We start from the raw sequence: 25,368 nt of genomic DNA on the forward strand, positions 1-25,368 counted from the left end.
TGCATTGCCTACCAGCTTTTAATTGGGCTTTAGCATGATCACCAATTGAGTGTGCTGCGGTACAGACCTGGGTAGTGAACAACAACTGTGAATACAGCTACAGCCAGAGGGTCATTGTCGCTCATGGGGGAAAAGCACCCACAGGCAGAAGGTCATTGTCCCTCATGGGGAAAAAGTCACAATGTTAAAAAAAAATAAATTTGGAAACAAGCAAGAATCTTGTGTCCCTGTGCTTAGATGTACTATAGCTGACTTCTTTGCATGCTAAATGCCTCTCGTCCAGTAAATTCCAGGCGTTTGACCTTGCACAGAGGGCATCTCCCAGTTGGCACCGCAGTTGTGACAGTCTGTTGTTGTTTATAAGGTCATCCCCACCATAGGGGGCAGCATCGTCATTACACACACCCCATGGCTTTGTTTGTCTCTGGCAGTCTGTTTCTCTGAGAGGTCCTGTCAGAAGGTCAGAGGGTACTTACTCTCCTCTTGCACTTGTCGTCACAACAGGCCTCAAATATCATAGCTCCTCTGGAAAAAAAAAGGAAACTAGAAACTGAGCGACATGTTGCAATTCTTACAATCAAATCAACAGAACAAATATCATTTAGGGGTGGCTGAAGTGTGAAAATGTGGCTGCTGATCCACAGTAGACTAAAGCGCGCTATGTTCTAAAAGAGAAGCGCAGACAGACGAAGAGTAAGGAGATGTTTGGGGTGAGTGCAGCAAGCTAAGTGAGGTTGTTAGTCGCGAGCACCGACTGTCCAATCCAGAGCAGCCACCATTCAGAAGACAGCATCTTTTGTTCTTCTGCTACGGTGAAAAAAAAAAAAAAAGAATCAAAAGAAGAAAGAAAAGCCAGCAGAAAAAAAGAGGGAGAATGTCTGTGTGCGCAGTAACCCACTGACACCTCCCTCTGATCTGCCTCCTCCATCCTCACCACCATCACCATCCCTCCCTCTGCTACATCCCCTCGCCAGCACTCTCCTCTCTCCCTCTACATCCCTTTAAGCATAAGGCCAGGAGTCACTCTCCTAGTTGCCACAGTAACAAGCTCACCTTTCTCTTGCTCTCTCTCACTCTCATAAAGCACCCAAACAGCACAGATATATAGAAAAAAAATGAAGAGGGGGTTTGATTCAAAAAGATTTTTGCATGTCACTTTATTACTCATGTGCAATAGTCTACAGTACGCGTCTTTACATATACACCACAGAGCAGAAAAACAAATGTAATGCTCAAGTTTAAAATGGAAGGAAACCAAAGCACACCAAAGGATACAGTAATACTAGGCACGTGGGGGGGGGGGGGGGGGGGGGCTGGGTTTTTTTTTCTTTTATGTTCACATTACAAGTCAGAACATTCTCCACCCCATCTCCCTCTTCAGTATACCTCCCCTCCCCCCTCTCCCCAACCCCCAGGCCTTATTGTCTGAAAGTGGCAGTCAGGTGGTGTTGCTGAAAGAGGGGAGGGTCCATTCAATACCGTTGCCGCATCCCTCCTTCAGAAATGTCCCGCTATTCCGCACCTGAACACTCTGTGTCCGTCTGTCTGCTCTCATTGCGTTCTTGGCTGTGAATGTGCCCAATGCCCAATTATTCTCTCATTACCTCCTAATTACCATAGGCGCTACAGCAACTGGTAGCACAATCAGAGAGGGACCACGAGAGAGAAAAGATACCTGTAAATCAATTACATCCATGCTGACATTTTTTGTGGAACATTTTTTTTTTTGCCTTTATCCCGAGATGACGACATGTTAAAAGCTCCCCCGGTGATCATGATAATTTCGTGCAATATGCTAATCAGGGTCCTGCTGGCTATTTCTCCCCTCGCCAGCCACTGTTGTTGTCCTCTCACACTGTTGTCATGTTGTCAGCTAAATTACATTGAAGGTTTAATTGGTATTTTAGATCACGGCCACGACTTGACAAATGGTGGAAATCAGCTCTGTGATCATTGATTAACCCTTTTGAGACATCGTGCCAAGTCATCATGTTCTAATGCTTTTATTCATATCCCGGTACTGTTAGATAAATGAGAAGAGCATAAGTGGTACACTTATATTACAATTTTTCAATCATTCGCATTTCTTGTTTACAACAATCATTTTATCACACCAATATTGAAGACCACTGTTACATTTACTATGTATCTCCTAATTCCCGATTTTAGTGCCGGTAATCGTACATACACACAGCAGAGGATTACTTAGTGCCACTGGCTCAGGTCACACAGTCACTGTTAGCCAGTCAGTCACTCTGTCACTCCTCACCACCACTCGTCTGCAACCCATTTATTCAACCAGCCAACCAGCTACTGGATTCACTTGCATTGATCGACATACACTATCTCAGACTCTCATTCATTCATCATCCATCCATCCATCCATGTATCCAAACCTGTATTCGTCTCTCAATGGAGACATTTCCAATTTACAGCAGCAAAATTCTGAATGCAAGAAAGTAGAAGAACAAAAAATATAGGAGCTTCATTCATCCATCCATCCATCCATCCATCCATCCATCATCAAACCATCATCCATCCATCCATCCATACCTCCATCCATCTGCCATTCATCCATAGACCTACCTATCATCACTCAACTTACTACCATCATCTATCCATCCATAGAACCGCCACCCAACCATCCATGCATCTACCTGTCCATCAAACCGTCATACATCCATTGATCCATCCCTCCCTTTATCTGCAGTCAATCCATTCATGCAGCTACATACAATTCATCTCTCATCTACAAACATCCATCCACCCACCAATCCACCCATCCATCCATCATTCATCCATCTGCCACCCATCCATCCATACAGCTACTTATCATCACTCATCAACCATTATCCATCCATCATTCACCACCAATCATCCATCCGTCCATCAAACCATCATCCATACCTCCATCCATCTGCCATTCATGCATACAGCTACCTATCATCACTCTACTACATTCATCTATCCATCCCTAGAACTGTCATCCATCCATCCTTGCATCCATCCATCTATCAAACCGTCATACATCCATTCATCCATCCCTCCCTTTATCTGCCATCCATCTATCCATGCAGCTACAATTCATCTCTCATCTACAAACATCCATCCATCTACCCACCAATCCATCCTTACATCCATCATTCATCCATCCATCCATACAGCTACTTATCATCACTCATCAACCAACATCCACCCATCCATCCACCAATCCATCCATCCATCATCAAACCATCATCCATCCATACCTCCATCCATCTACCATTCATCCATACAGCTACCTACCATCACTCTACTACCATCATATATCCATCCATAGAACTGTCATCCATCCATCGTTGCATCTATCCGTCTATCAAACTGTCATACATCCATTCATCCATCCCTCTCTCCATCTGCCATGCATCCATTCATGCAGCTCCTAATCAGCACTCCTTTGCCAACATCCATCCATCCCTCCATCCATCCATCCACCCATTCATCCAGCCAGCATACTATTGGGTTGACTTACATTCATCCACTCACACTAACATCCTATCCATCCATCTATCCATCCATCTCCACACAATATTCGTCAGCTAGTGGGGCTATTTAACGAGAGCAGCGGGACAGCGTGGCACTAATTGCTGCATGTGATTTATATCAGACTGGGACCAGGCAGGAACACAGGCAGATGACGGTACTCTGAGAGCAGCTGCTTCACCCAATATTTACTTAACCCTCTGCTGGCTGGCATGGCACTAATGCCAATAACGATGAGCCTATGGGGAGTCGTCTCACTGGTTAGCATCATGTTTAGCAGCAGTACTCGAGGACTGGCTGCTGAAAGAGGAAATTGTGTGTGTGCCGTATGGAAAGCTAAATTGGAGCAATTATAAGAAAAGAAAAGAATGATCTCCTGACAGTTAATCCAAGAGGAAATGTTGCTGTGGTATCCGAAGAAGAACATGTTTTAAAATGACTATGATTTGTTGTTGTTTTTTAAAAATTATTAAATTATTATTTTTTAATTATTGAATTACTTAGTAAAACCTGGTACACCAGAATTTTTCATCATGCACCAACAGAGGAGTTTAAAACAGTCATTAGCAGCACATGTGGATGTGGACTGTGATAGGCAGCCCAAATTTTCTCAGGAATTTTTTTCTGTTACCAGTGATAGACACTTCCATGCTACGCCTGTCTGCCTGGATCTTTTGGAATTGATCAGAGACAGTCAGAGGCATCTTGGGCTTTGCATCGTCTACTCAATTAGTAACACCTCAGTAACAGTGCCAATACATTGTCTCAAGAATCATTTTCATTCGTTTATACCTGGCGTGAGCTTAATGATCCATGTCCACGTCGTAGCAGCAAAGCACTACAAATCGTGATCAGTCAAACAGATGACGGAATGGGCGCAGTCAACAAAATAAATAAATAAATAAGGTGTGCCTGATTCTGTCTCCATAGCAACCTTGATTGATATTCATCAGGTGGTGCATCTGTCAAGAGGCTTGACCACTGCAAGCTATGAAGTCAGAGATGAGGGGGAGGGCGGAGAAAGGGAGGAAAACACGGAGGAGAATTGCAAGAGAGGGGAATGCACAGTAGCAACAAATAAGACAGGGAAGGAAATAAAACAGAAACATGATATGAGAAGATTTTGGGTCATCGTAAGAATGGGCAGCAGCTTTTCTGACAATTTGATCATATGGTTGTCGAGACTCAAGTCATCCAAAACATTAAAAGAGTCTTGTCTCTTGGTCCCCTGGAAATGTAAAGCAGATAAATGGTGTGTGAAATCAAGCTGTTAAACACTCCTCTTAGTCAACTCATACACGTCTCATTAGGAATACGGTATTCTGTCCGTGACATCTTGCTTTAATTAGATTTTATATGTTACAGGCTGTGTCACCCTGAAGCCCTTTAGTCTGAATTAACTCAAGTGTGTTAACCCATCCATCCCATAAACAACACCTATTAGCGTTGAACTTTCTAACACAAATATTGTCTAACAGCCTGTAACTTTCTAGAAAAATCAAATATTATATGCCTGACTCAGTTGCACTGATAACAATATTAAAATATTGTGCAATATCGCTCGTTGAAACGTTTTGTCATAATCACATTACTTATATGAAAGAAAACCTAAATTTCATAACGTAATCACAAAAGGTTGATTGCAATCTGTATTATTTTGCTTAAACGCATTACGTTATTTTTAATTGTCCATATTTTTCCCATTTTTAACTGTGAGTTTATCAAAATGGTTTCATCTGGATTCACTATGTTACTTTTCCATCTCTGAGATCTTATCATTAAAATTGTTATTTACCGTATTTTCCGCATCTATAAGGTGCTTCGGAGAATAAGGCGCACCTTCAATGAAGGGCCAATTTTAAAACAGTTTTCATGATTAGGGCACGCTGCGTTCTAAGGCGCATAGAATAGAAGCTACAATTGTGACTGCGGTTGCATTATGCATCCACTAGATGGAGCAACGCTAAAGGGAATACAATACAAAACAATACAACTTCATTTCACAGCAGCTGCAGCTGTAAGGAAGTGCTTTCCAGAACATTTAAAATACCACGTCCAAGAAATCAGAATATTGAATCATATATAAGGGGCATCGGATGATAAGGCGCACTGTCGGCTTTTGAGAAAATGGAATGTTTTAGGTGCGCCTTATAGTGCGGAAAATACGGTAAGTTTAACCCTTTCCTGGACAGCGGTTACTACAGTGGACAGCTTATTTTGTTATCAGGTTACAGGTAATCATTATTGGTGCAAAAAAGGGTCATCCTCTTTCTTACATTAAATGTTGCATCGTCTATACTTCTAATGCATAGTAATAATCATTATTATCATTGTATTGTCTATAGCTCATTATGACCTGTCTTTATGCAAGCCCACCCAAAAATTCTCAAAGAAAAGTAAACAGAGAGAGATAGGCTATGCACGTTTCGTAGAGGAAGTTGACAGCTCCATTACAACTCTGAGCGTCTTTCTCTCTTGCTGTTGGGTATCACAGTTGCCTGTATTGCCGCACGACAAAATGACGGTAAATTAAGAGCAATTCTGCTGGACATTGCGGGTCGTAATCCAAAAGTGTTCTTCTCTGTTAATAGTGAGTGACAACGAATGCCACATCTGCCACTCACTCATTTTATTTATTTATTTTAACTTTCATAGTTCTCCGTTTGCTGCCTCCCTCTCTGTCATCCTCCTCAGCGTGGCTCCTGAATATTTAATAAGACCGAATTACAGAGGCCCTCAACTATAATGATGGGAAAATTCAGACAATTAAAGCGGAAGGGCTGCAGCTTTAAGTCTCACCTCCCCCAGAGGATCCAGAGATTATTTAAAGTGGCACACTGTTTGATTATCTAATCCTCTTCTTGCCCCCTCTGCTTTACTCACAGAGCACCACTGACTGCTCCGCTTGCCACTGCAAATTACCATGAAACACAAATGAGCACTGTATCTAAATTCGCTTTCCATAATCGGGAATGTGATGCCGGGTTCTCAAGCGAAAGACTCTTTGACAGTCAAGCTTTTGCACTTTGATTTTAAAGAGCTGCGCACCTTTTAATTTCACAGGGGGACATGTATGTGTCCGGTATGGTAAATTTGAATACATTTTAAAAATAAAATAGAGTTTAGCTTTCTAATTAATTTTTTTGGATGACAGTTATTTTAGCAATTATACTTAAGCTTTGCAGCAAGTAGCTCAGCGTTGTACTTAGCCGATCTTCCTCACACTCCAAATGCATACATGCTTGTGGACAAGTAGAACCCACAAAAAAAAAAGTATTGTTGGATGTATTGTAACAAAAGAAATTAACTGGTGCTTTTCTTCAAGCTGCAGGCAGTGCTGCACTCTGTTTTGATGCCACATAAAAAAAAAAGAAAAATTTAAACAATTCCACACGGTCATTTGATCTGATGCAGCCTCCCGATAAGTCTTTTTTAGTTTTGTTTTTGCAACATGTAGGATTGTGTGTCGCGATCAAATCCTTTAAGATATACTGAGCAAATTTCAAGTGGTTGGATGTTTGTAATATCCAAAATTTGAATTATACTTATGACCGAAAGTAGGACTTAGTAGTATAGTATAGTAGTCGAAGCAACTAAATGGAGAACGATGATGCTAACTGTTGAAGAAGAGGGAGAAGAACAGAGAAAATGAAGAAGACCGACCGGCTCTCGGTGTTTACAAAATATGACAGAAGGTAATCGGAAGTGGCAGGTAAACCGAACTCGCGGTGAAATTTTTTCACCTCCAAAGAGGGCCAAAGCAGAAATGTGGGAGTATTTCATCTTTATATGACTGCATGGAGGGTAAAATTAGTTATTAATCTTTCTTTTTGGCAGGGGGGGGAGTGCTTTTCGGGACTATTGCAATTATTGCATGTCGGACGATGGCTAATTTAATATTTTGGAATGCAGAATAAAATTTCTTTCGTTAACCATGCTCTCCATAATCATAATGGGAAACGGTCTGTCGTCAGCATGACTTGTTACACAGACAAACTCAGAAATTAAGATGGGAGAGATATAGCTTCCTTAATGGCCTGCCAGCATAGCACACACACGCACACACACACGCAGCGACCCACAAACATGCATACACAGAGGTTTAACACAGACACCAATAATGAATATTCATGATTACAGCTGAGGCTCAACACTGCTTCATTTGTTGTTGGTCAAAAAGAGGCCAATGATAGCATTGTAAACTCACAACCATTAATATCATGATTCCCTTCTTGGCTAATTCTGCTGCCTACACAGCCCCACCGACAGTGGAGATAAACACACATCCGCTGATTTACATAAGCTCAAAAAGATGCTTGTCTTCAGTTTTAACTTCAACTGAATAATCTTTGTTTGACTAAAGAAAAAAAAATGTGCTTGCGCAGCTGTCACATGACCATCTCTCGATTGAGCTCTGGCCGTTGTGTGATAATGTTTTCCAAAGACCCCCCCCCCCAACACACACACACACACACACACACATAAATCTTTGTCTAACACTATCCATTGTGAGATTGTGTTCGCAGAAATTGATGTTTTGTCTGCCTGTCTTCACACAAAAAAAGCCCCTGCTGTAGATTCACTATTGAAGCAAATTCATTATGGAAAAAAAATGATGCTGACAATGGTTTCATAAAACAGAAGACCATTCACCACTCATAAGAAATGTTGGTCATTGAATTGCTGAGCCTTACTAAATGTTTCATTTGCGGCAACACTGTCGAAACAAACTCAGAAATCGCAAAAAAAAATAAAAAATTGGACAAAAACGTTATCTTGGAACATCAGCTAATCTCGCGAGATACCGCTCCAGCTCAGTTCATAGAATTGAAATTCTATGCATGCAGTGGGCTTTTTTCAACACTTGTAAAAAAAGAACCAGGCTCAACAAGAGTGTTGAGAGAAGAACATGCGAGGACAAAAACATACACTGGAATTTACCATGATATACTAAGAGTACAGGGTATCCATGGTCTATTCCTAGGGGGATGACGTCACCCAAATGTGTACATCATTAAATAATAACAGTAAATGTTTGCACGGAGAAACTCTTCTCGGCCTTTAATATGAAACCATCAAAAGAAAAACTCGTTCGGCGCATGCCATTTGTAACCTGATGACCTAAAAACTGGTATGTCTGAACCAAGTTATGTAGTAGACAACGTTAGCTGCTGGTGCTATCCTCTCGCTAGCTAGCATTACAGCGGCCAGCCGCTACGTCTCATCGCGTTTTGATCAATGACAGAATTACTCTTTCATGTATCATGTTACATACATAAGATAAGAAGATAAGAAAACCTTTATTCGTCCCACACTGGGGAAATTAGCACTGCGATTGACTGGTGTCCAGTTCAGGGTGTGTCACGCCGCTTGTCCAATGTCAGCTAGGATAGACTGAAGCTTCAACTCTCGTGAGGATAAGCGATCTGCCTAGAAAAAAACGGGTGGATGGATATTACGTAAGTGGCTATTTTATTTTTTAAACACATACTTCCCCTGTTCAAATGTAATTATTAAGTGCTTAAAGAGTACTTTGATTGTTTTTGACATATTGCTATTTGAATGGTAAACTTATTTGTGCTGTATCGCCAAGCATTTAAAATGATATTTATACTTGACTGTACAAGTTATAATGGTTTTTATAACAATTACCATAGTATGGAATAAATCAAGTTGTGTATTTTCTTTATTTTTTTGTTTTGTTTTGGGGTTTTTTTTTACATAAAACAAACCAGAGGTTGGCCACTATTCCAGGGGATATTCTGTGGCGTTCCATTGTATTTAACCCTTTCATACACCCTGTAACCTGATAACATAAACTGCCCACCGTAGTAAAAGCTGTCCCCGAAAGGGTTGAATTAGATTTTGATGATCTTGTAACAAAACTTGATTTTTTTTACCCATTATAAAATATATTTGTGATGAAGGATAAACAATACTTCTTTTCACTTTGGCTAGTATCTCCTTTCATAATTTCCATTGAAAAAAAAAATCCGATTAGAATTGATGTTATGTAGCTCTGGCAACCAATCCAGAGTGGAACCCACCTCTCGCCCTATAGTGAGGATAAAGGGTAGAGAAAATGGATGGGTGGATGGATCGACATTAAAACTCATCTCAAATCACATCTGATTTGTATGAATGTGATAATATTCTAGGAATATTGAAAAATGATGATGCCAATTATAGTTTATTGCAGGTGCCACAACCATAAACTAGAATCTGTCTAATACTCTGCTTGTAAATAGCTGGCATCCCACCTTTCATAACATTTAGTTACTTTCTAGATTGCATTTGAAATATTTTAACACCCTGAAGATAAGCAGTATCTAAAATCTTGATTCCGTTTAACGAGACAGAAGAATGTGGGCCAGCGTTGAGGCCGGGCGCCTCAGGGGCTCGGGCTTCCCTGTTGTCTTCTGATTTGAATATTATTGCGAGTCCATTTACATCCACTTTTAATAGTGGTTTATTCAGTCAAGCAGAAGATGACATCTTTATCTGTGGTTGACATATGAGGCAGTTACCCTCGGGCCAACGCGTGTCTTGTTAATGAGCAGAGGGATGCTGCTGCTGCTGCTGATTAGGAACGGCAATAAAAAATATATATATTAAAAAAAAGAGCAGCCTTCCACTCTGACTCAAATCTGCAGGCAGCAGATAGGATGTTGGCCCAGATAGGCTGCTTGAAGTCTGGAGTCCAGGTGTGGTCAGAAATTAGGGCACATTTGTTCGTCTGTTTTACTACTTTTCTACACCGAAAATAAGACGGCCCTGATTATAAGACGACCCCCTCTTTTTCAAGACTCAAGTTAGAAAAAAGACTTTTTGAACACCAAATTCATTTTTATACAGAAAATAATTACAGTACATCTGAAACAAATGATTATAACAATATATTTGAGAGAAAAAGCATGTAATTTTGCCTCATTCAAATCTAAAGTGCTAGCACATTCGTAAATGAATGGCTTCTGATTTTTGAAATGTAAATTGCATCATAACTTCTCCTCAGCTGCCGGTTAACCTGGCCGATTTTCGACCCACTTTTCTTTTATTGTTTGTCGCTACGTTTCTCCATTTTCTGTAATCTCTTCTATTATTTTCTTCTCTTTTCTTTCTTAACGCTATTTTTGATTTTTTTTTCTTCGTGCTACCGCTATTTTTATTTTTAATCTTTGTGGCAGGGGTTCACTTTGGCCTGGGGAGTCAAGTTCAGCATTCGCTTCAATGATATCTGGCGCCATCTAGCGTCGTGAATGGGTATAATTTCTAGACCCCGAATATAAGACGACCCCCACTTTTTCAGTCTTATTTCAATGCAAAAAACACCGTCTTATATTCGGGTCAATACGGTAATTAGATACACAACTTTGAAATGATCTAATATTAGAACTTTGTAAAATTTGGCCTTTACAAAGATAATGATATTCGATACTGATTGAGCTCTGAATTCAACACACTGAAGTACTGTCTAAAGAAAAAGCAGAAAGTTAATGACAAACCCATCAGAGATGCAGATTGAACTATTATATAACGACGTAAATAGCTGCTAAAAGTTATCGGAAAACATGAACGTATGAATAGCAGGGTAGAATGAAAACATCATAAATTGTGATATAAAGATTTCAAAATCACTGCAGCATGGTTTGAACTTGACGGCATTCAACCTCTACCTTTAGTATTGCTTGCTAAAACTGCTGGCCAGTGTGTTGCCATGGAAACTCGAGCAGCTGTCAGTTCGTCTCCCACTGGAAGAATAACAGGTGATTTTTATTACAGTGGTTCAAAATTGGTGGGATGCCCTCTCCATGGATCTGCTTATCCCATGCTGATCAAAGTGGAGTCAGTCTGCTGATAACTCTGGTCGAACCTAATTGCAACACAGGCACTCTTGGGCTCATCATGTGATTATTACCCTCTGATGGCACATTTGAATCTGACTCTGGTCATTGCTTCAGGGATGGCCGTTACTACAGTAGACAGCTTATCATGTTATCGAAATGAATGTATCATCACGACCACAACACTTTCTTAGGTACACTTGCCTAACAGTTAAGAAGTGTGTGTCCCAACACTGACTTCTGAGGGGCATCGCGTTGTCTTTTGATTTGGCGCTGCACTTGTACGTTCCACTTCTTCCCCAGCTTTGCATTATTGAATGAATGAAATGTACTGTATGAAGTGTTGCTAGGTGTGTCACAATGCATCTAAGAATGATGTATCCAGGCCCTGCATATTTCTATAATAATAATAATAATAGTTCTATTGTGCTGTATGCAGATCCGCAAAGATGCAGTATATTATTGTATGCATTTATGATTTGATTGGAACTGACACAAGGGCACTGCAAGGAACGAAGATCGCTTGCCTATTGAGATATGTCCAAAAGACAGGAATGTTGTTGTTGTTTTTTTTTGTTGTTGTTTTTTGCAGCGGGGTTGGTCTGCTTTAGCATTACATGATATGAAAGTTGTGTCTCCAACCCACGAGCACCTTCCCTGAAAGCACGTAGCTGTAATCTCATTTGTAAGTCATTTTTAGATGACAGTGTGGCTGAATCCCGGTTGTGTGTTCCCCACCCCCCCCTTTTCTTGATCTTTTATTTTCCTGCTCACTCTCGTCTTTGCTCTCTACATCATTCCATTTTATCTCCCCTGACTCCCAGCTCACCTTCCCTCCACTTATGTCTCAATTATAGAACACTGAAGCAACACAGGGAGCCAAGGTAACTCTTAGATGAAGAGCATGTTTTGGAGGGGCATGTAGCAGGGGGTGCTGCTGGTGGACAACACAGTAAGCGTAAATAAATAAATAAATAAAAATGCTGAGCCGGTGCCATCATGTGCGATTGCGCTCAAAGCTTATCTAAAATCTTACGACATAACAGGTAATTGGTGCTCAATAGGGACACTCTAGTTGTAAATGTAACAAAAACGCTTGATTCAGCATTTTTCATCCGTTCCTAAATGTCATACAATCATTTTTTGTTTCAGTGAGAAACAACAAAGCCTCCCAATTTTAGGAGAACAAAGAGTCTACTTGTGGCTTCAGTGTGTCTTGTATGAGGATTAATTTAAGCTATTGACTGTGAATCCACAAATGGGACTGAGCAAAGATGAAAACCCGACTGATTGCCTGCCCGAAGTGAAGCCGTGGTGTCACAAGTATATGCTGCAATACAGACATAAACAGAGGCACTCTCTGTCTCACACACACACACACGCGCGCGCACACACACACACACACACACACACACACACACACACACACACACACACACACAAACTGCAGAGAGTGTTAGTATGCAGCAGGTGGAGCAGAGAGAAGCAGGGAAAAAAAGGTAGTGAAGCGCCTCCGGGTCGTTATTATTGACCAATCCTCCATGCAGCTCTATGCTGCATAAATGCATTTCCACTCACTTGCATGCACAAAATACACAAAAAGACAAATAAATGGGCACGCGAGCCAGTCCGATTAGATGGACCTGCAGCAGTACACAGAGCATAAAGAAAAATGTCCTTAGCTCTACAAGGGCACATACTGCAGCATTGGCTGTATGCAGGTTCGGAGAAGAATGATGACAAATTATATTCCTAGAACCATGCATTGACAGTATTTGCACTTATTGAAGGTAATAATCCACCAGATATTAGATTCTAGTGTTGTAATATTTGCCACCATATATATGGCTAACTACACATGAGATCATGTCAACTGCAATCTGGGGTGGGGGTCGGGGGGCGGAAAAGAAGGCCCTTTAGGATATCACAAATGTGGTTAGAATTTTCTAATTAGGTCAACACGTGATGGCAGTGGTGTCTTCACAGCTTATTTATTACTCCATCACCTTCAATGGTTTTTCTCTCCTAAAAAACACAAAAACAATCCATCCAATGACTGAAGTGCTATATCTGAAAGCAAAATGATTATTTTGTTACAGGCTATTTTCACTTGTGATATGCTAACACCAAAAATGTGAGACTGAACCCTCAATGACGTGTATGATCTACTCTTGAAGCATCAATAACGTACATGCAAAAACACAGTAGCATTAAAACCTACCATCCTCCATTGATCACCTTCCCCAATAAAATATAACGGACTGTCAATAATACGATAAAAGGAGCACTGTAGGTGGGTAAAGGAGCATCTTTGCACGTAGACATGAAATGGATGCAACGTGTTTCGATAAGAAAATAGAATCCACTGCTAGTTTAAAAAAAAAAAGTAATGATCATTTTGAAAATGTTCTCATGAAGTATCATTGTTTTGGAAGTAGAAATACGAGTACAGTTCCAATATTCGTTGCAGCCCCAATTAAATAATCGAATGCCTCTGACGTGTGTAAGCGGTTTCATTATTACTACAGCGCCATCTAATGAATTACCTTCCATTAGACCTGAACGAGCACTCTTAAATCTGAATTATGATATCCTTCCCAATATTGCCAGACAACCCCACAGTGCAGTGGCCCAAAACGATCTCCATCCATACGCACGGCTCCATCTTCGGTGACACATAAAATGCACACTGGCAACCACCAGCTACTTATTACTCCTCATAAACATTTAGTACCTCTGCGCTTCATGTAAATTAGCATAGCATCAGAACGATATTAACATGGCCCCGCGGCCTTGCCTTATCAAAGCGCTCTGTGATCCCGGGGCCCCCGTGCTTCAGTCGGGAGACGTCAATGTGAGAACTGAGAGTTTCCCTCGAGAGAGAGAAAGAGAGAGAGAGAGAGAGAGAGAGCGATGAGCTACATGATAACGATTTGTGTTACACGGCCTCGTCATGGCGCCTCGCAGCTGTACTGCTCTAAATGGACCGCAGCAGATGTTTGGTAACTGCAATCACATGGGGCCTCATCCCGCGCTTGGTTTGCAAATATTTGCTAAGTGACTTTAATATTGGATTTTCTCCAGTTTTTCTGTTTTTTTTTCCACAAATATGGAAGGAAGCAATTCTGCTTCCTAACAACGAACGGACGGTATTTGCTCTGTTTCCTATGAATAAAATGTACAGTTTTGGGACTTCAATTACTCATGACCCTCCAATTGTAGCATCTGCTTCCCCCGGGGAATTAATTTATAGAAATTTTGTGTTTGTTGGTTGTTGCCTTGGTGGCCCGGTGGTCGACTGGTTCGCGCGTCTGCCTCACAGTCCAGAGTTGCAGGGTTCGATTCCGGCTCCGTCCTTCCTGTGTGGAGTTTGCATGTTCTCTCCGCGCCTGCGTGGGTTTTCTCCGGGTACTCCCACATTCCAGAAACATGCGTGACAGGTAAATTGAACACTCAAAATTGTCCCCAGGTGTGAGTCTGAGCGCAGATGGTTGTTCGTCTGCGATTGGCTGGCGACCAGTTTGGGGTGTCCCCCGCCTACTGCCGGAAGACAGCCGCAACCCTTATCTCTACAGATATATAAATATTCACTTTCTGGATCAAGATTTTGGAGGGTTAATATCAGATCTTTCTTCTTTTTTTTTTTTACAGTGTCACGGTTTCTCATCACATCAACAGGAGCCCTGTATATCCTGGATGTCCAAATGGAAGATGGACTTTACAACTACAGGTGTATGACACGCCATCGGTACACAGGGGAAACCCGACAGAGCAATAGTGCCCGACTCATTGTCTCAGGTAATTAAAAACACACACACACACACACACACACACAAAAGAAGCTTCAGGCAATTTCAAGTGGTGATGTGCTGACTAACACAACACAAACTGATCTATGACATTAGCCAGCTTGAAATAGTTTTCCTGTGACCTAGATTGTGTGAAACCACTTTTTTTCTGCTATGGTATATACAGTAGGTGTCACCTAAACATATGTATGCCTGTAAAAAAAAATTAAAAAACATCTGAAATGAATATGAATAGAGCAAGAGAATAAAAACACTTGCTTCAAAGAGGGCTTGGCATCTTATAAAGGTCATTAGATTAACACTGACGTATTTTGGGGGTAGAAAGGGTGAGAGCAGAATATGCCCTTTCTGGAGACATGGAAAAAAATACTTGTCATTTTTGCACACTTGAAGTGACACTCTGCAATATATCAGGCGCTCGGGATATTAATGACACTAATTAATGAGATGCATCATGGGAAGAGTGTGAGCGTTTTTCATTCTCTCCATGTTTACACTCACCTCATCTAGTTTCTGGCTACCTGCTGTGTCAAATTTATTTAAAACTATTTGTATGGTTCGTATCATGCCGAGCAGCAAAAAAAATGTGTTGACAAACCTCAATTTCCATTTTTTTCTTTTGCCTTTGTTTTAGTTTTTGTGAACTATAATATCCTTGTCGTACATGCGCAATCGGATACATGCACACATATATATTTAAAAGCCTGCAAAAAGCCAAAGAAAAAGCAAAACATTTACATTTCCTCCATGAGATGTTTGGTTGAACCCCAAATCCACTGAAACCATCCTTTTGTTGTCTAGCACCATAATACTCTTGTGGGGGTCATATTAATGCAAAATAAAGGAAGAAAGCTGGCCATAGCCACTGACAGATAATATAACTCTTAATAAAGTTGAGTTTTACACATCGCATGTGAGCGGTAACGGCAATTACGAGCTTGTACTTCTGCTTTTTGTAGATCCCACCAACTCAGTGCCGCACATTCTGGACAGCTTGGAACGTCGTGAGGTGATGGCTTCTCATCGAGTGGAATTACCGTGCAAGGCCTCAGGTCATCCTGCACCCAAGTACCGCTGGCTGAAAGACAACCGGCCCCTTGAGCCCGACACCAGATACCGACAAAGCGTGACAGGGTTGCTCATCGAGAGAGCCCAACCCAGCGACACGGGCACATATGTCTGTGAGGTGTGGAATGGCTATGGCAACGCTGAGGTGGTTGGCAGGCTCCTGGTGAAAGGTCAGTGCTGAAACAATTGGGTTTCATATTCTTAACCCTACCTTGGATCTTTTCGAGAAAAAAAAACCCCAACAACAACAATTTGGTGGCATCAGGAAAAATCGATAGCTGTTCTAAAATGGGGAAGTGCAAATGAAATATGCCGACCCTTCCACAATACAATACATGCTGATTTATATAGCGCTTTCACAACAGCACAATTTGCAAACCATACAATTTTCAAACAGTATCACAACAACGCACCAGTATAAACTAAAAATAAAAGTACCGTATTTTCCGCACTAAAAGGTGCACTGGATTATGAGGTGCACCTTCAATGAATGGCCTATTTTGATTTTTTTTTTTCATATATTGGACGCATTGGATTATAAGGCGCAATCTACAATGCATCCACTAGACGGAAGTGGATGCAACGGAAGGAGCACACCAGGGTGTGCTCCTTCCGTTCGACTCGAGAGGCGTTCATGACCACCTCCGAAAAACAGAAATTAACGATTACTTCAATGAAACTACGAAAATTGAATATAATGCATCAAAACAGAAAATCAAGCGAGGAAATCACAAGATAAATTCTATAGCCCCCCTACAGATTGTATTTTAATAATAATAATAATAATAATAATGCATTTTATTTGTAAGCGCCTTTCACAACACTCAAGGACACTTTACAGGCAAGAGCAAACAATAAAACCACAGATAAAATTATAAATAAAAAGAGATACATTTAAGTGGAATAAGCAAGTCTGAATAGGTGGGTTTTGAATGTGGGAAGAGAATCAATGTTACGAATATTGGGTAGAAGTGAGTTCCAGAGTTTGGGGGCAGAGCGGCTGAAGGCTCTGCACCCCATTGTGCTGAGACTGGCAGAGGGTAGAGAGGTGGAGGGAGGATGAAGACCTGAGTGAGCGAGAAGGAATGGAGATCTGAAGAAGATCTGATCGATAGGGGGGGCTAGGTTATGGATGGCTTTGAATGTGTAAAGAAGTAATTTGAAATTGATTCTATGTTTAACGTTAAGGTTCTCGTAATGATCCGGGCTGCTGAATTCTGAACAAGCTGAAGTTTATGGAGAAATTTGAGATGGACGCCGAAAAGAAGTGAATTGCAGTAATCGATGCGGGAGGTGACGAGGCTATGAACAAGGATAGCAGTAGTGTGAGGAGTGAAAGAGGGACGGAGACGGTTGATGTTACGGAGGTGGAAATATGCGGACCGGGTAATGTTCTTAATGTGGGAGTGGAAAGAGAGTGAGCTGGCGAGGATGACACCCAGGCTCTTGACCTGAGGGGAAGGACATACAGTGGAATTATCAATTGTGAGGAAAAAATTGTCGGCTTTGCATAGGGTGGATTTGGTACCGACGAGGAGGAGTTCTGTTTTGTTGCTGTTTAACTTGAGGAAGTTATGGGTGAACCAAGATTTGATTTCTGAGAGACAGTGAGAGAGGGAGGAGGGTGGGAGGTACATATTGGCATTTCTTTGAGCATAGCTCCAATGGAATGATCCAATGTGAGTAAAATGTAGGAAACTGTGTTTGTTATTTATTTCTTTGTTGTGTACTATATTCACAAACGAGGAAATCAGTAAATAAATTCTGTAGGGGGGGCTATCGAATTTATTTTGTGATTTCTCCGCTTGATTTTCTGTTTTGATGCATTAATTTCAATTTGCATAGTTTCATTGATGGAATCGTGAATTTACGTTTTTCGGAGGCGGCCATGAATGCCTCTCGAGTCGAACGGAAGCAGAGAAGGCAGGGAGACGGACAAAGACGTACTGTCATGTTGAATTTGTTGAGACTGTGAAAACCATTAATAAAGTCTGACACCACAGCTCTCCTTTTTTAGGAGCTGCAATAAAAACTTCTTTCATAAAGCAGCGACACAGTTCACTGAACCAACAGCAAGTTATAACATTGCAAGCATATCTCTAGCAAGGAGCCATCTTGGGGTCGACATATTCCCATAATGACCATACACAAGGCACACCGGATTTTATGGCGCGCTGTGAGCTTTGAAGAAAATGGAAGACTTTTCGGTGCGTCTTATAGTGCGGAAAATACGGCAAACATGGAATTGCAGCCGCCACCCGTCTGGGAACATTTTGCAATGTTTGGAGGTGGATAAACACTCTCACTTCTGGCACAAAAACAGAGTGAATACTTGCAAGATGACTTCTGAAGCCACCTCATTCATCTGTAACTGTCAGAACTCACAAATGCACCTCTGGATTGATTTGAGCAAATAGGCGCCAAAAACATGAACCTAACAGCCAAACCAGAGCCTACTTTAACCCTTTCACGCACCCTGTAACCCGATAACAAGATAAGCTGTCCACTTTAGTAACCGCTGTCCCTGAAAGGGTTAAGATGAGATACAGAAGGACCAAACACCTAATAAATATTAAAAGCCGTGTTGCATTCTAGACTTAACCTGAAAGACTCAAACTAAGCCAAAAAGTTAGGAATGAGGACATACAGGACATGCGTGCAATGCGGGCACATCTTATAATCAATTGAGTGTTTCTCCCAGAACTGATTAATGATCGCCACAACCTCGCTTAATAGACGTAAACAGAATGACTGAGAATAAGCAAAACCTGCACAAAAAAAAACACGTATAAGTCCGACCCAGCGGCGGTCAGAAAAGGGAGCGGTAACCACACCAAAGCAGGACACAATAGATCTGGCTCGCTCTAAGTGCACCCTGAGGCCGCTTCCACACTACCACTCTTTAATTTGGTTCATCACGCTCGAGTTGTGACCACAGAAATCCAAACTCTGGATGGTGGAATTGGTTGAAAATGTTTCGGATTTAAACATTTTACTTGACAAATTGTATGATGATCCTCAGTGGAATAATTGTGACGCAACTGTTTTGTACCAATAACGTAGATATACATCAGACACTGTTGACCTGCCAAACGTGTTTATTTTTGCATTCATGCAATTAGTATGCTGTCGTCTATGCTCATTCTGCTGTATTGTTCGCTTGAGATGTCTGATAAGCAGACCTGCAAGGTGAATGCGCCTCTTTGCAAATGTGACTTTTTAAATGATTATTTTTCTCTACACTGTGCAGATTTCTTTTCACAATTGACCATCTCCAATTTACAGAATCCTTAAAAGTTGTGGTGAGCCCGCGGAAGGTGAAGGGCAGCGTTGGCAGCCAGGTTTCACTCACCTGCGCTGTCACCGGTTCAGAGGAGTACCAGTTGTCTTGGTACCGAAACGGCGAGCTCATCTACCCCAGTAACAGCGTCCGCATGACAGGCCAAAACAGAGAAAACCTTGTAATGGCCGGGATGGCCAAAAGCGATGGAGGTGCCTATCAGTGTTTTGCCAGACATGGCAAGATGTCTGCACAGGACTTTGTCCAGGTCATATTAGAAGGTCAGAATCATCCCCATCATGCCCAATACTGTATTGTTATTTTTCCTTTATTGTTTAAAATGAATGATCTACCACCATACTGCCTGGTGTTTGTAAATATGAATGTATAGCCTCCTGTAAACATCCGCTTGAACCCAAATAATATTTTTTCGATTCTTTACTCAGAGCAGAAAGAGAGGAATTGGGTTGCTGCGATGTGTGTCGCACCAAGATAAGAATCAGAAGCGTCTTAATCATCCAATGATACAACCAAGGAATTTGTTTCCGACATCCGAATTGGCTCTAGTTTTCGAGATATTCCATGTTTGGTAAAAGTGTTATTAATGCGCAAGTTATGGCACTACAACTTTTCAAGCATGTCCAAAGAGTATTCATTCATTTTATCACATTTGTGAAAGATGCAATCGGTATCGGCGAGAGCCTTCTACATGCAAATTATGTTTCATGTGAAAAATCAAGCCAAAATTCAGAAAATTAGGTACTATTAACAGTGAAAACAGGTGACGTCAAAACACTACTTTTACTCATGATCAAATTGAATTTGGCAAACTGTCATAGCGTATTAAGTATCAGTCAATTTATTGTCAAAAATACTGATATTACCAAAACGACAGCCAATTGAAAGTAAGTGATACCTTTTTTTTTTTGGACCCACCAGCCAAAAAATATCTTCGGCACTCAAAAAAAAAAAAAAAATGTTTGCCAGTGGTATAATTTGCAAAATGTTGACATTGCGTTTTCTCTCTGCTTCTGCTACCCAGACGGTACACCAAAGATTTTGGCTTCTTTTAACGAGAAGGTCTACAACATCAATGAGTTTGTGTCGCTATCGTGCACGGTGAAGGGCACACCGGAACCCAGGGTGAGCTGGACGCTAGATGACGAGCCGGTAATACGGGACAGCCGCCATCGCATCTCCTACTACACCAACACCGAAGGCCATGTGGTTAGCCACCTCAACATCAGCCAGACCCAGGTCCCCGATGGAGGGGTGTATCGCTGCATCTGCAATAACTCTGCAGGGGCCGTCTCCTACCAGGCGCGAATAAACGTAAGAGGTGCTTGTCAGATCAACTCTTCCAACCCACCATCACATATACACATCAACATGTCTTGATTTATTCTGCGAAAATATTCTTCCTTTAATTGGACAAATATTTGAATTCTGTTTTCGGTTGAGGCGATTTTTTTTCCCATCAGCACAGCTTTGAGTAGATGCACTTTCGATCATCAGTCACTACTGACAGCATTATCTTTTTGAATAGCGTGCAGCCTCGCCAGCTCCCGCTGATAGGTTTATATCGGGACACCGTTAGGGTGATTTACTTTACGCTGGTGTATGACGGCAGAGCTATCTGGTCTCTGCAGGGACACGGTTCGCTGGATTGCGGTAGTCGTGTCGCAGTAATATTGGCCCATTCGAGCTCTCCGTGCCTGATGCATGGACATGAGTGGTTCTCGATTGCAGAAGCTTGCTGTCGACCCACCGATGGCTTTAACTTGATTGTGTTCATCGGTGCATGATTTAAGGCTAAACGGGGCAATCTGAAAGTGACGTCGAATGGGTTGCCAAATGCAGTCAAGCAGTGAAGATTTTTCTCCAAAGGTGCCATTGAAGGGGGAAGCGTAATGACTACGTTTCACATCGTTACCTCCTGAATCGTTCGAAAGAGACTAGCAAACAAGAATGTGCCCAAGCTCCAAACACGCTACTGGTTGAAGTTAAACGTTTTTTCTAACTGGTGATTACAAAAGCTCAAAATTGCTGCCATACTTTGATTGTTTTTGAACATTTTTATATAACATGATGAAAAAAGATTTTTAATGCCAGAGGTTTTCCCCGATTGTGTTGTGATGTTATTCTCCGTAATGGATCTCAGAATTTTCCACACTCAGAATGAATCAAGGCATGTAAAATTCGTGGTACGTTCCAAACACGGAATACAGCTAACGTTTGCACAGCAACCCCCTGCCTCAAAATCAATTTAAGAGGGTCGTCTCTCCAATGTGTCCTTCAAGGGCCTGCCAGCATCAGACCAATGAAAAACCTCACTGCTATCGCTGGGCGGGATATGTATATTCATTGCCGTGTCATCGGCTACCCTTACTACTCCATCAAATGGTACAAGGACTCCAATTTGCTACCGTACAACCACCGCCAGCGGGCTTTCGAGAACAACGGCACCCTGAAGCTGTTTGATGTGCAGAAGGACGTGGATGAAGGCGAATACACGTGCAATGTGCTCGTGCAGCCTCAGCTCTCCACACACCAGAGCGTCTATGTCACTGTGAAAGGTATGGATTGCATCTGATCTAGTCATCGCACGCACAACATTGGATGCCAGTCAAACAAAAGTCGCACTAACATGAAGTGAATCCAACGCGATTGTTAGCAATCTGATATGTCCAATGAGGAGTGGACACGTTTCACTTTTTCATCCCCAGGATTTAAGATCCGCCAGTAATACCGTATTGGCCCGAATATAAGACGGCCCTGATTATAAGACGACTCCCTCTCTTTCAAGATTCAAGTTTGAAAAAAGACTTTTTGAACACCAAATTAATTTTTATACAGAAAATAATTATAGTACATCTGAAACAAATGATTTTACAATATATTTGAGAGAAAAAGCATCTTGAAGTTTACACCATAACTTCTGCTCAGCTGCCGGTTAACCTCGCTGATCTTCGACCCACTTTTCTCCAGATTGTCGCTACGTTTCTCCATTTTCTGTTATTTCTTTTATTATTTTCTTCTCTTTTCTTTCTTACCGCTATTTTTTTGTTTTTTTCTTCATGCTACCGCTATTTTTATTTTTATTCTTCGTGACAGGGGTTCGCTTTGGCCTGGAGAGTCAAGTTCAGCATTCACTTCAATGATATCTGGCGCCATCTAGCGTCGTAAATGGGTATAATGTCTAGACCCCGAATATAAGATGACCCCCACTTTTTCAGTCTTATTTCAATGCAAAAAACACCGTCTTATATTCGGGCCAATACGGTAATATGAGCCGGTTTTATACTGTGATGTCATGCTTTCGTATTCGTACTCAGATGTGTATGGGGGGTGGGGTGGGGGTATGCTAATGTGTGACAAACTGTAAAAAAAAAAAAAAAAATCCTGTCACTGATAGCAAAGCACCATATCCATCATCCCAAGCCAGTTTATCAAGGTTCATCTGAATATTCAGTAGTGCCGAGCAGAGCCAGATGATGATAACCTCACGCGGCCTTTTTTTTTTCTTTGATGACACTGCATAATTTCAAATGTTGGATAGGCAACCCCTCCCCCCCCCCCCACACTTTTCCCTCTCTCATGCTCTCAGGCGGGTCTTGACGTGCTAACGAGCTTGCAAGAGTGGAATCACACAGCATCGACGACGCGACATTCCCCCAGCTAATTTGCCTCGAGGCTGATTTGCATTCCGCCGCTGCAGAGAGGGAGTCCCCAGGAGTCCATTATGTCCATTTTGTTGTGAATTAAATAAGCGTTGAAGTGGTGCTAATTTCAATGTTATTCAAAATCATTAATTTTCATCTGGTTCTAATGATGTCTGCGCAGTCCCCGGGGAGCCACGGAGCGTTAGAATGAGTATCGTACGTATGCAAGAAAAGAGAGAATCAGATGCTTCAGAGGCTATTTGCCAATTCGCAGTTAAATGTTTTGTTGAAGAGATAATTATGAGTTGCTTCGTTGAAATGCGTGCAGGCCTTCAGTTCAAAACCTCAAAAATTGGATTTCTTTTCCACAGTCCCGCCTACTATCCACCCATTTGAGTTCCCTCGGTTTTCCATCGGACAACGAGTTTTCATCCCATGCGTGGTGATGTCGGGCGACCAGCCGGTCTTCATCACCTGGCAAAAGGACGGTCGGCCAATCCCGGCAAGCCTTGGAGTAACCATTGACAACATCGATTTCACCAGCTCTCTCCGCATCTCCAATCTCACTTTGTTGCACAACGGCAACTACACATGCATCGCACGCAACCAGGCTGCGGCCGTGGAGCATCAGAGTCAGCTCATTGTCCGAGGTGAGCGGCGCAAAACATGATTTCACAGGACTTAATGACAGATATTGATGTGTGCATTCTTCTCGTGTTTACCAATGTGTGACGTTTAGTGTGTAGCGCCAAAGCAGCTCAATACAGAAACATCGTTAGCCTACTCTGCTCATCAGCAATGTACTCTCTGTATTTACACAAAAATCTGTCTTTGTGAAATGAATCACGTCACGCCACTGGAGTTCCCACAGTGTAATTTAAAAACAGTGAATGATCCCTATCATTGCAAGACCAATAGATTGAGTTGAGTCTGTTTTTTATTTTATTATTTATCTTGATTTGCAGTTCCTCCGAAATTTGTTGTGCAACCAAAAGACCAAGATGGCATCTATGGTAAAGCTGTAATTCTGAACTGCTCAGCTGAAGGCTATCCTGTTCCTACCATCCAATGGGAATACTCCAAAGGTAAACACACACACACACACACACACACATGGTGCCTTCCTGCTCATATAGCCTACAGCACACACGTCTAAACAAGTTATTGTGTGTGCATATTTTTCATCCTCGAGCAAGACTGCTATAATTACAGGCTTAACAGAAATACAGCAGGGGTGTCAAACTCATTTTCGTCGTCGGCCACATCGTAGTTATGATTTCCCTCACAAGGTCGTTGTAACTGTGAAAGCATATAAATGTGTGTTCACCTCATATTATTTCAAAAACATAACATATTGATGGATAACTACATTCAAACTCAGAAGCTAATGAAGTGTTCAGAAATTATTCATTGGTTGATTATTGATTATTCAAGGTTGACATTCACGATTTGCTTTTGCGGGCCACATTCACTCATGTGGCGGGTCAGATCTGGCCCCCGGGCCACCAGTTTGCACCTGTGACAGACAGTAACATCCACCGCCATGAGGTTGAATGTACAACCCACCCACTCAAATCCAAGTGAGGTCTGAGAGATGAGAACCACATGCATAAAAGTAAAACCTTTCTTTGGACGAAAGAAAATGTACAGAGGCCATGTCCCCTCTCAGCTGCGCGCGTGCGCAATTGTGCAATGCCCTCACCCGTTAAATTGCTCAAACAGGCGAAAAACAAGACAATACATCTGTATTTATATTGCGCTTTCACAACACCTGCAGCTGTAACAAAGCGCTTTGACAGAACAGGTGATGTAAAACAACAAAATAATCGAAAAATAATATAACAGGACATATAACATAAAACAAGGGTAGTCATACAATCGAAACCATGATTCCTGCATACGCTTTGTTGTTTGAAGCAACGAAAGATGAAAGAGGAAAGAATAAAAGTCTCCTTTCACTAGTAGATCAGAGACGCCATGCTCAAAACGGGCATGACATTCGTAAGTAAACAAGAAGCTGCAGCGTCCATTGATGGAAAAAAAAGAGATTGGTTCACTTCTCCTCTCCCATTTAGATCCACTTCAATTTCAAGTGGCGACTCTTAGTTCCCAACATGCACCCGCGCTGCGCGCTGACACTCCTCTCTCGTCATGCTCAGATCCCCCCCAGCCATCCATTCAGCCGC

At 41.7% G+C, this 25,368-nt stretch overlaps 1 protein-coding gene across 2 annotated transcripts in view; it reads left to right on the forward strand.

Moving 5' to 3' along the window:
• dscama (Down syndrome cell adhesion molecule a) overlaps positions 1-25,368 on the forward strand; it is a 92,415-nt gene that overhangs the window by 39,355 nt on the left and 27,692 nt on the right. For both annotated transcript variants that reach the window (XM_086130820.1, XM_086130821.1), the window contains exons 4-10: positions 15,015-15,161; positions 16,132-16,410; positions 19,526-19,801; positions 20,563-20,859; positions 21,821-22,096; positions 23,554-23,832; positions 24,148-24,267. In XM_086130820.1, the coding sequence (XP_085986946.1) occupies positions 15,015-15,161; positions 16,132-16,410; positions 19,526-19,801; positions 20,563-20,859; positions 21,821-22,096; positions 23,554-23,832; positions 24,148-24,267 (1,674 nt within the window). The remainder of the gene's footprint in view (positions 1-15,014; positions 15,162-16,131; positions 16,411-19,525; positions 19,802-20,562; positions 20,860-21,820; positions 22,097-23,553; positions 23,833-24,147; positions 24,268-25,368) is intronic.

This window comes from Hippocampus guttulatus, chromosome 15, assembly GCF_054856545.1.
Source record: "Hippocampus guttulatus isolate MCC_2025c chromosome 15, RoL_Hgut_1.0, whole genome shotgun sequence".
Taxonomy (NCBI): domain Eukaryota; kingdom Metazoa; phylum Chordata; class Actinopteri; order Syngnathiformes; family Syngnathidae; genus Hippocampus; species Hippocampus guttulatus.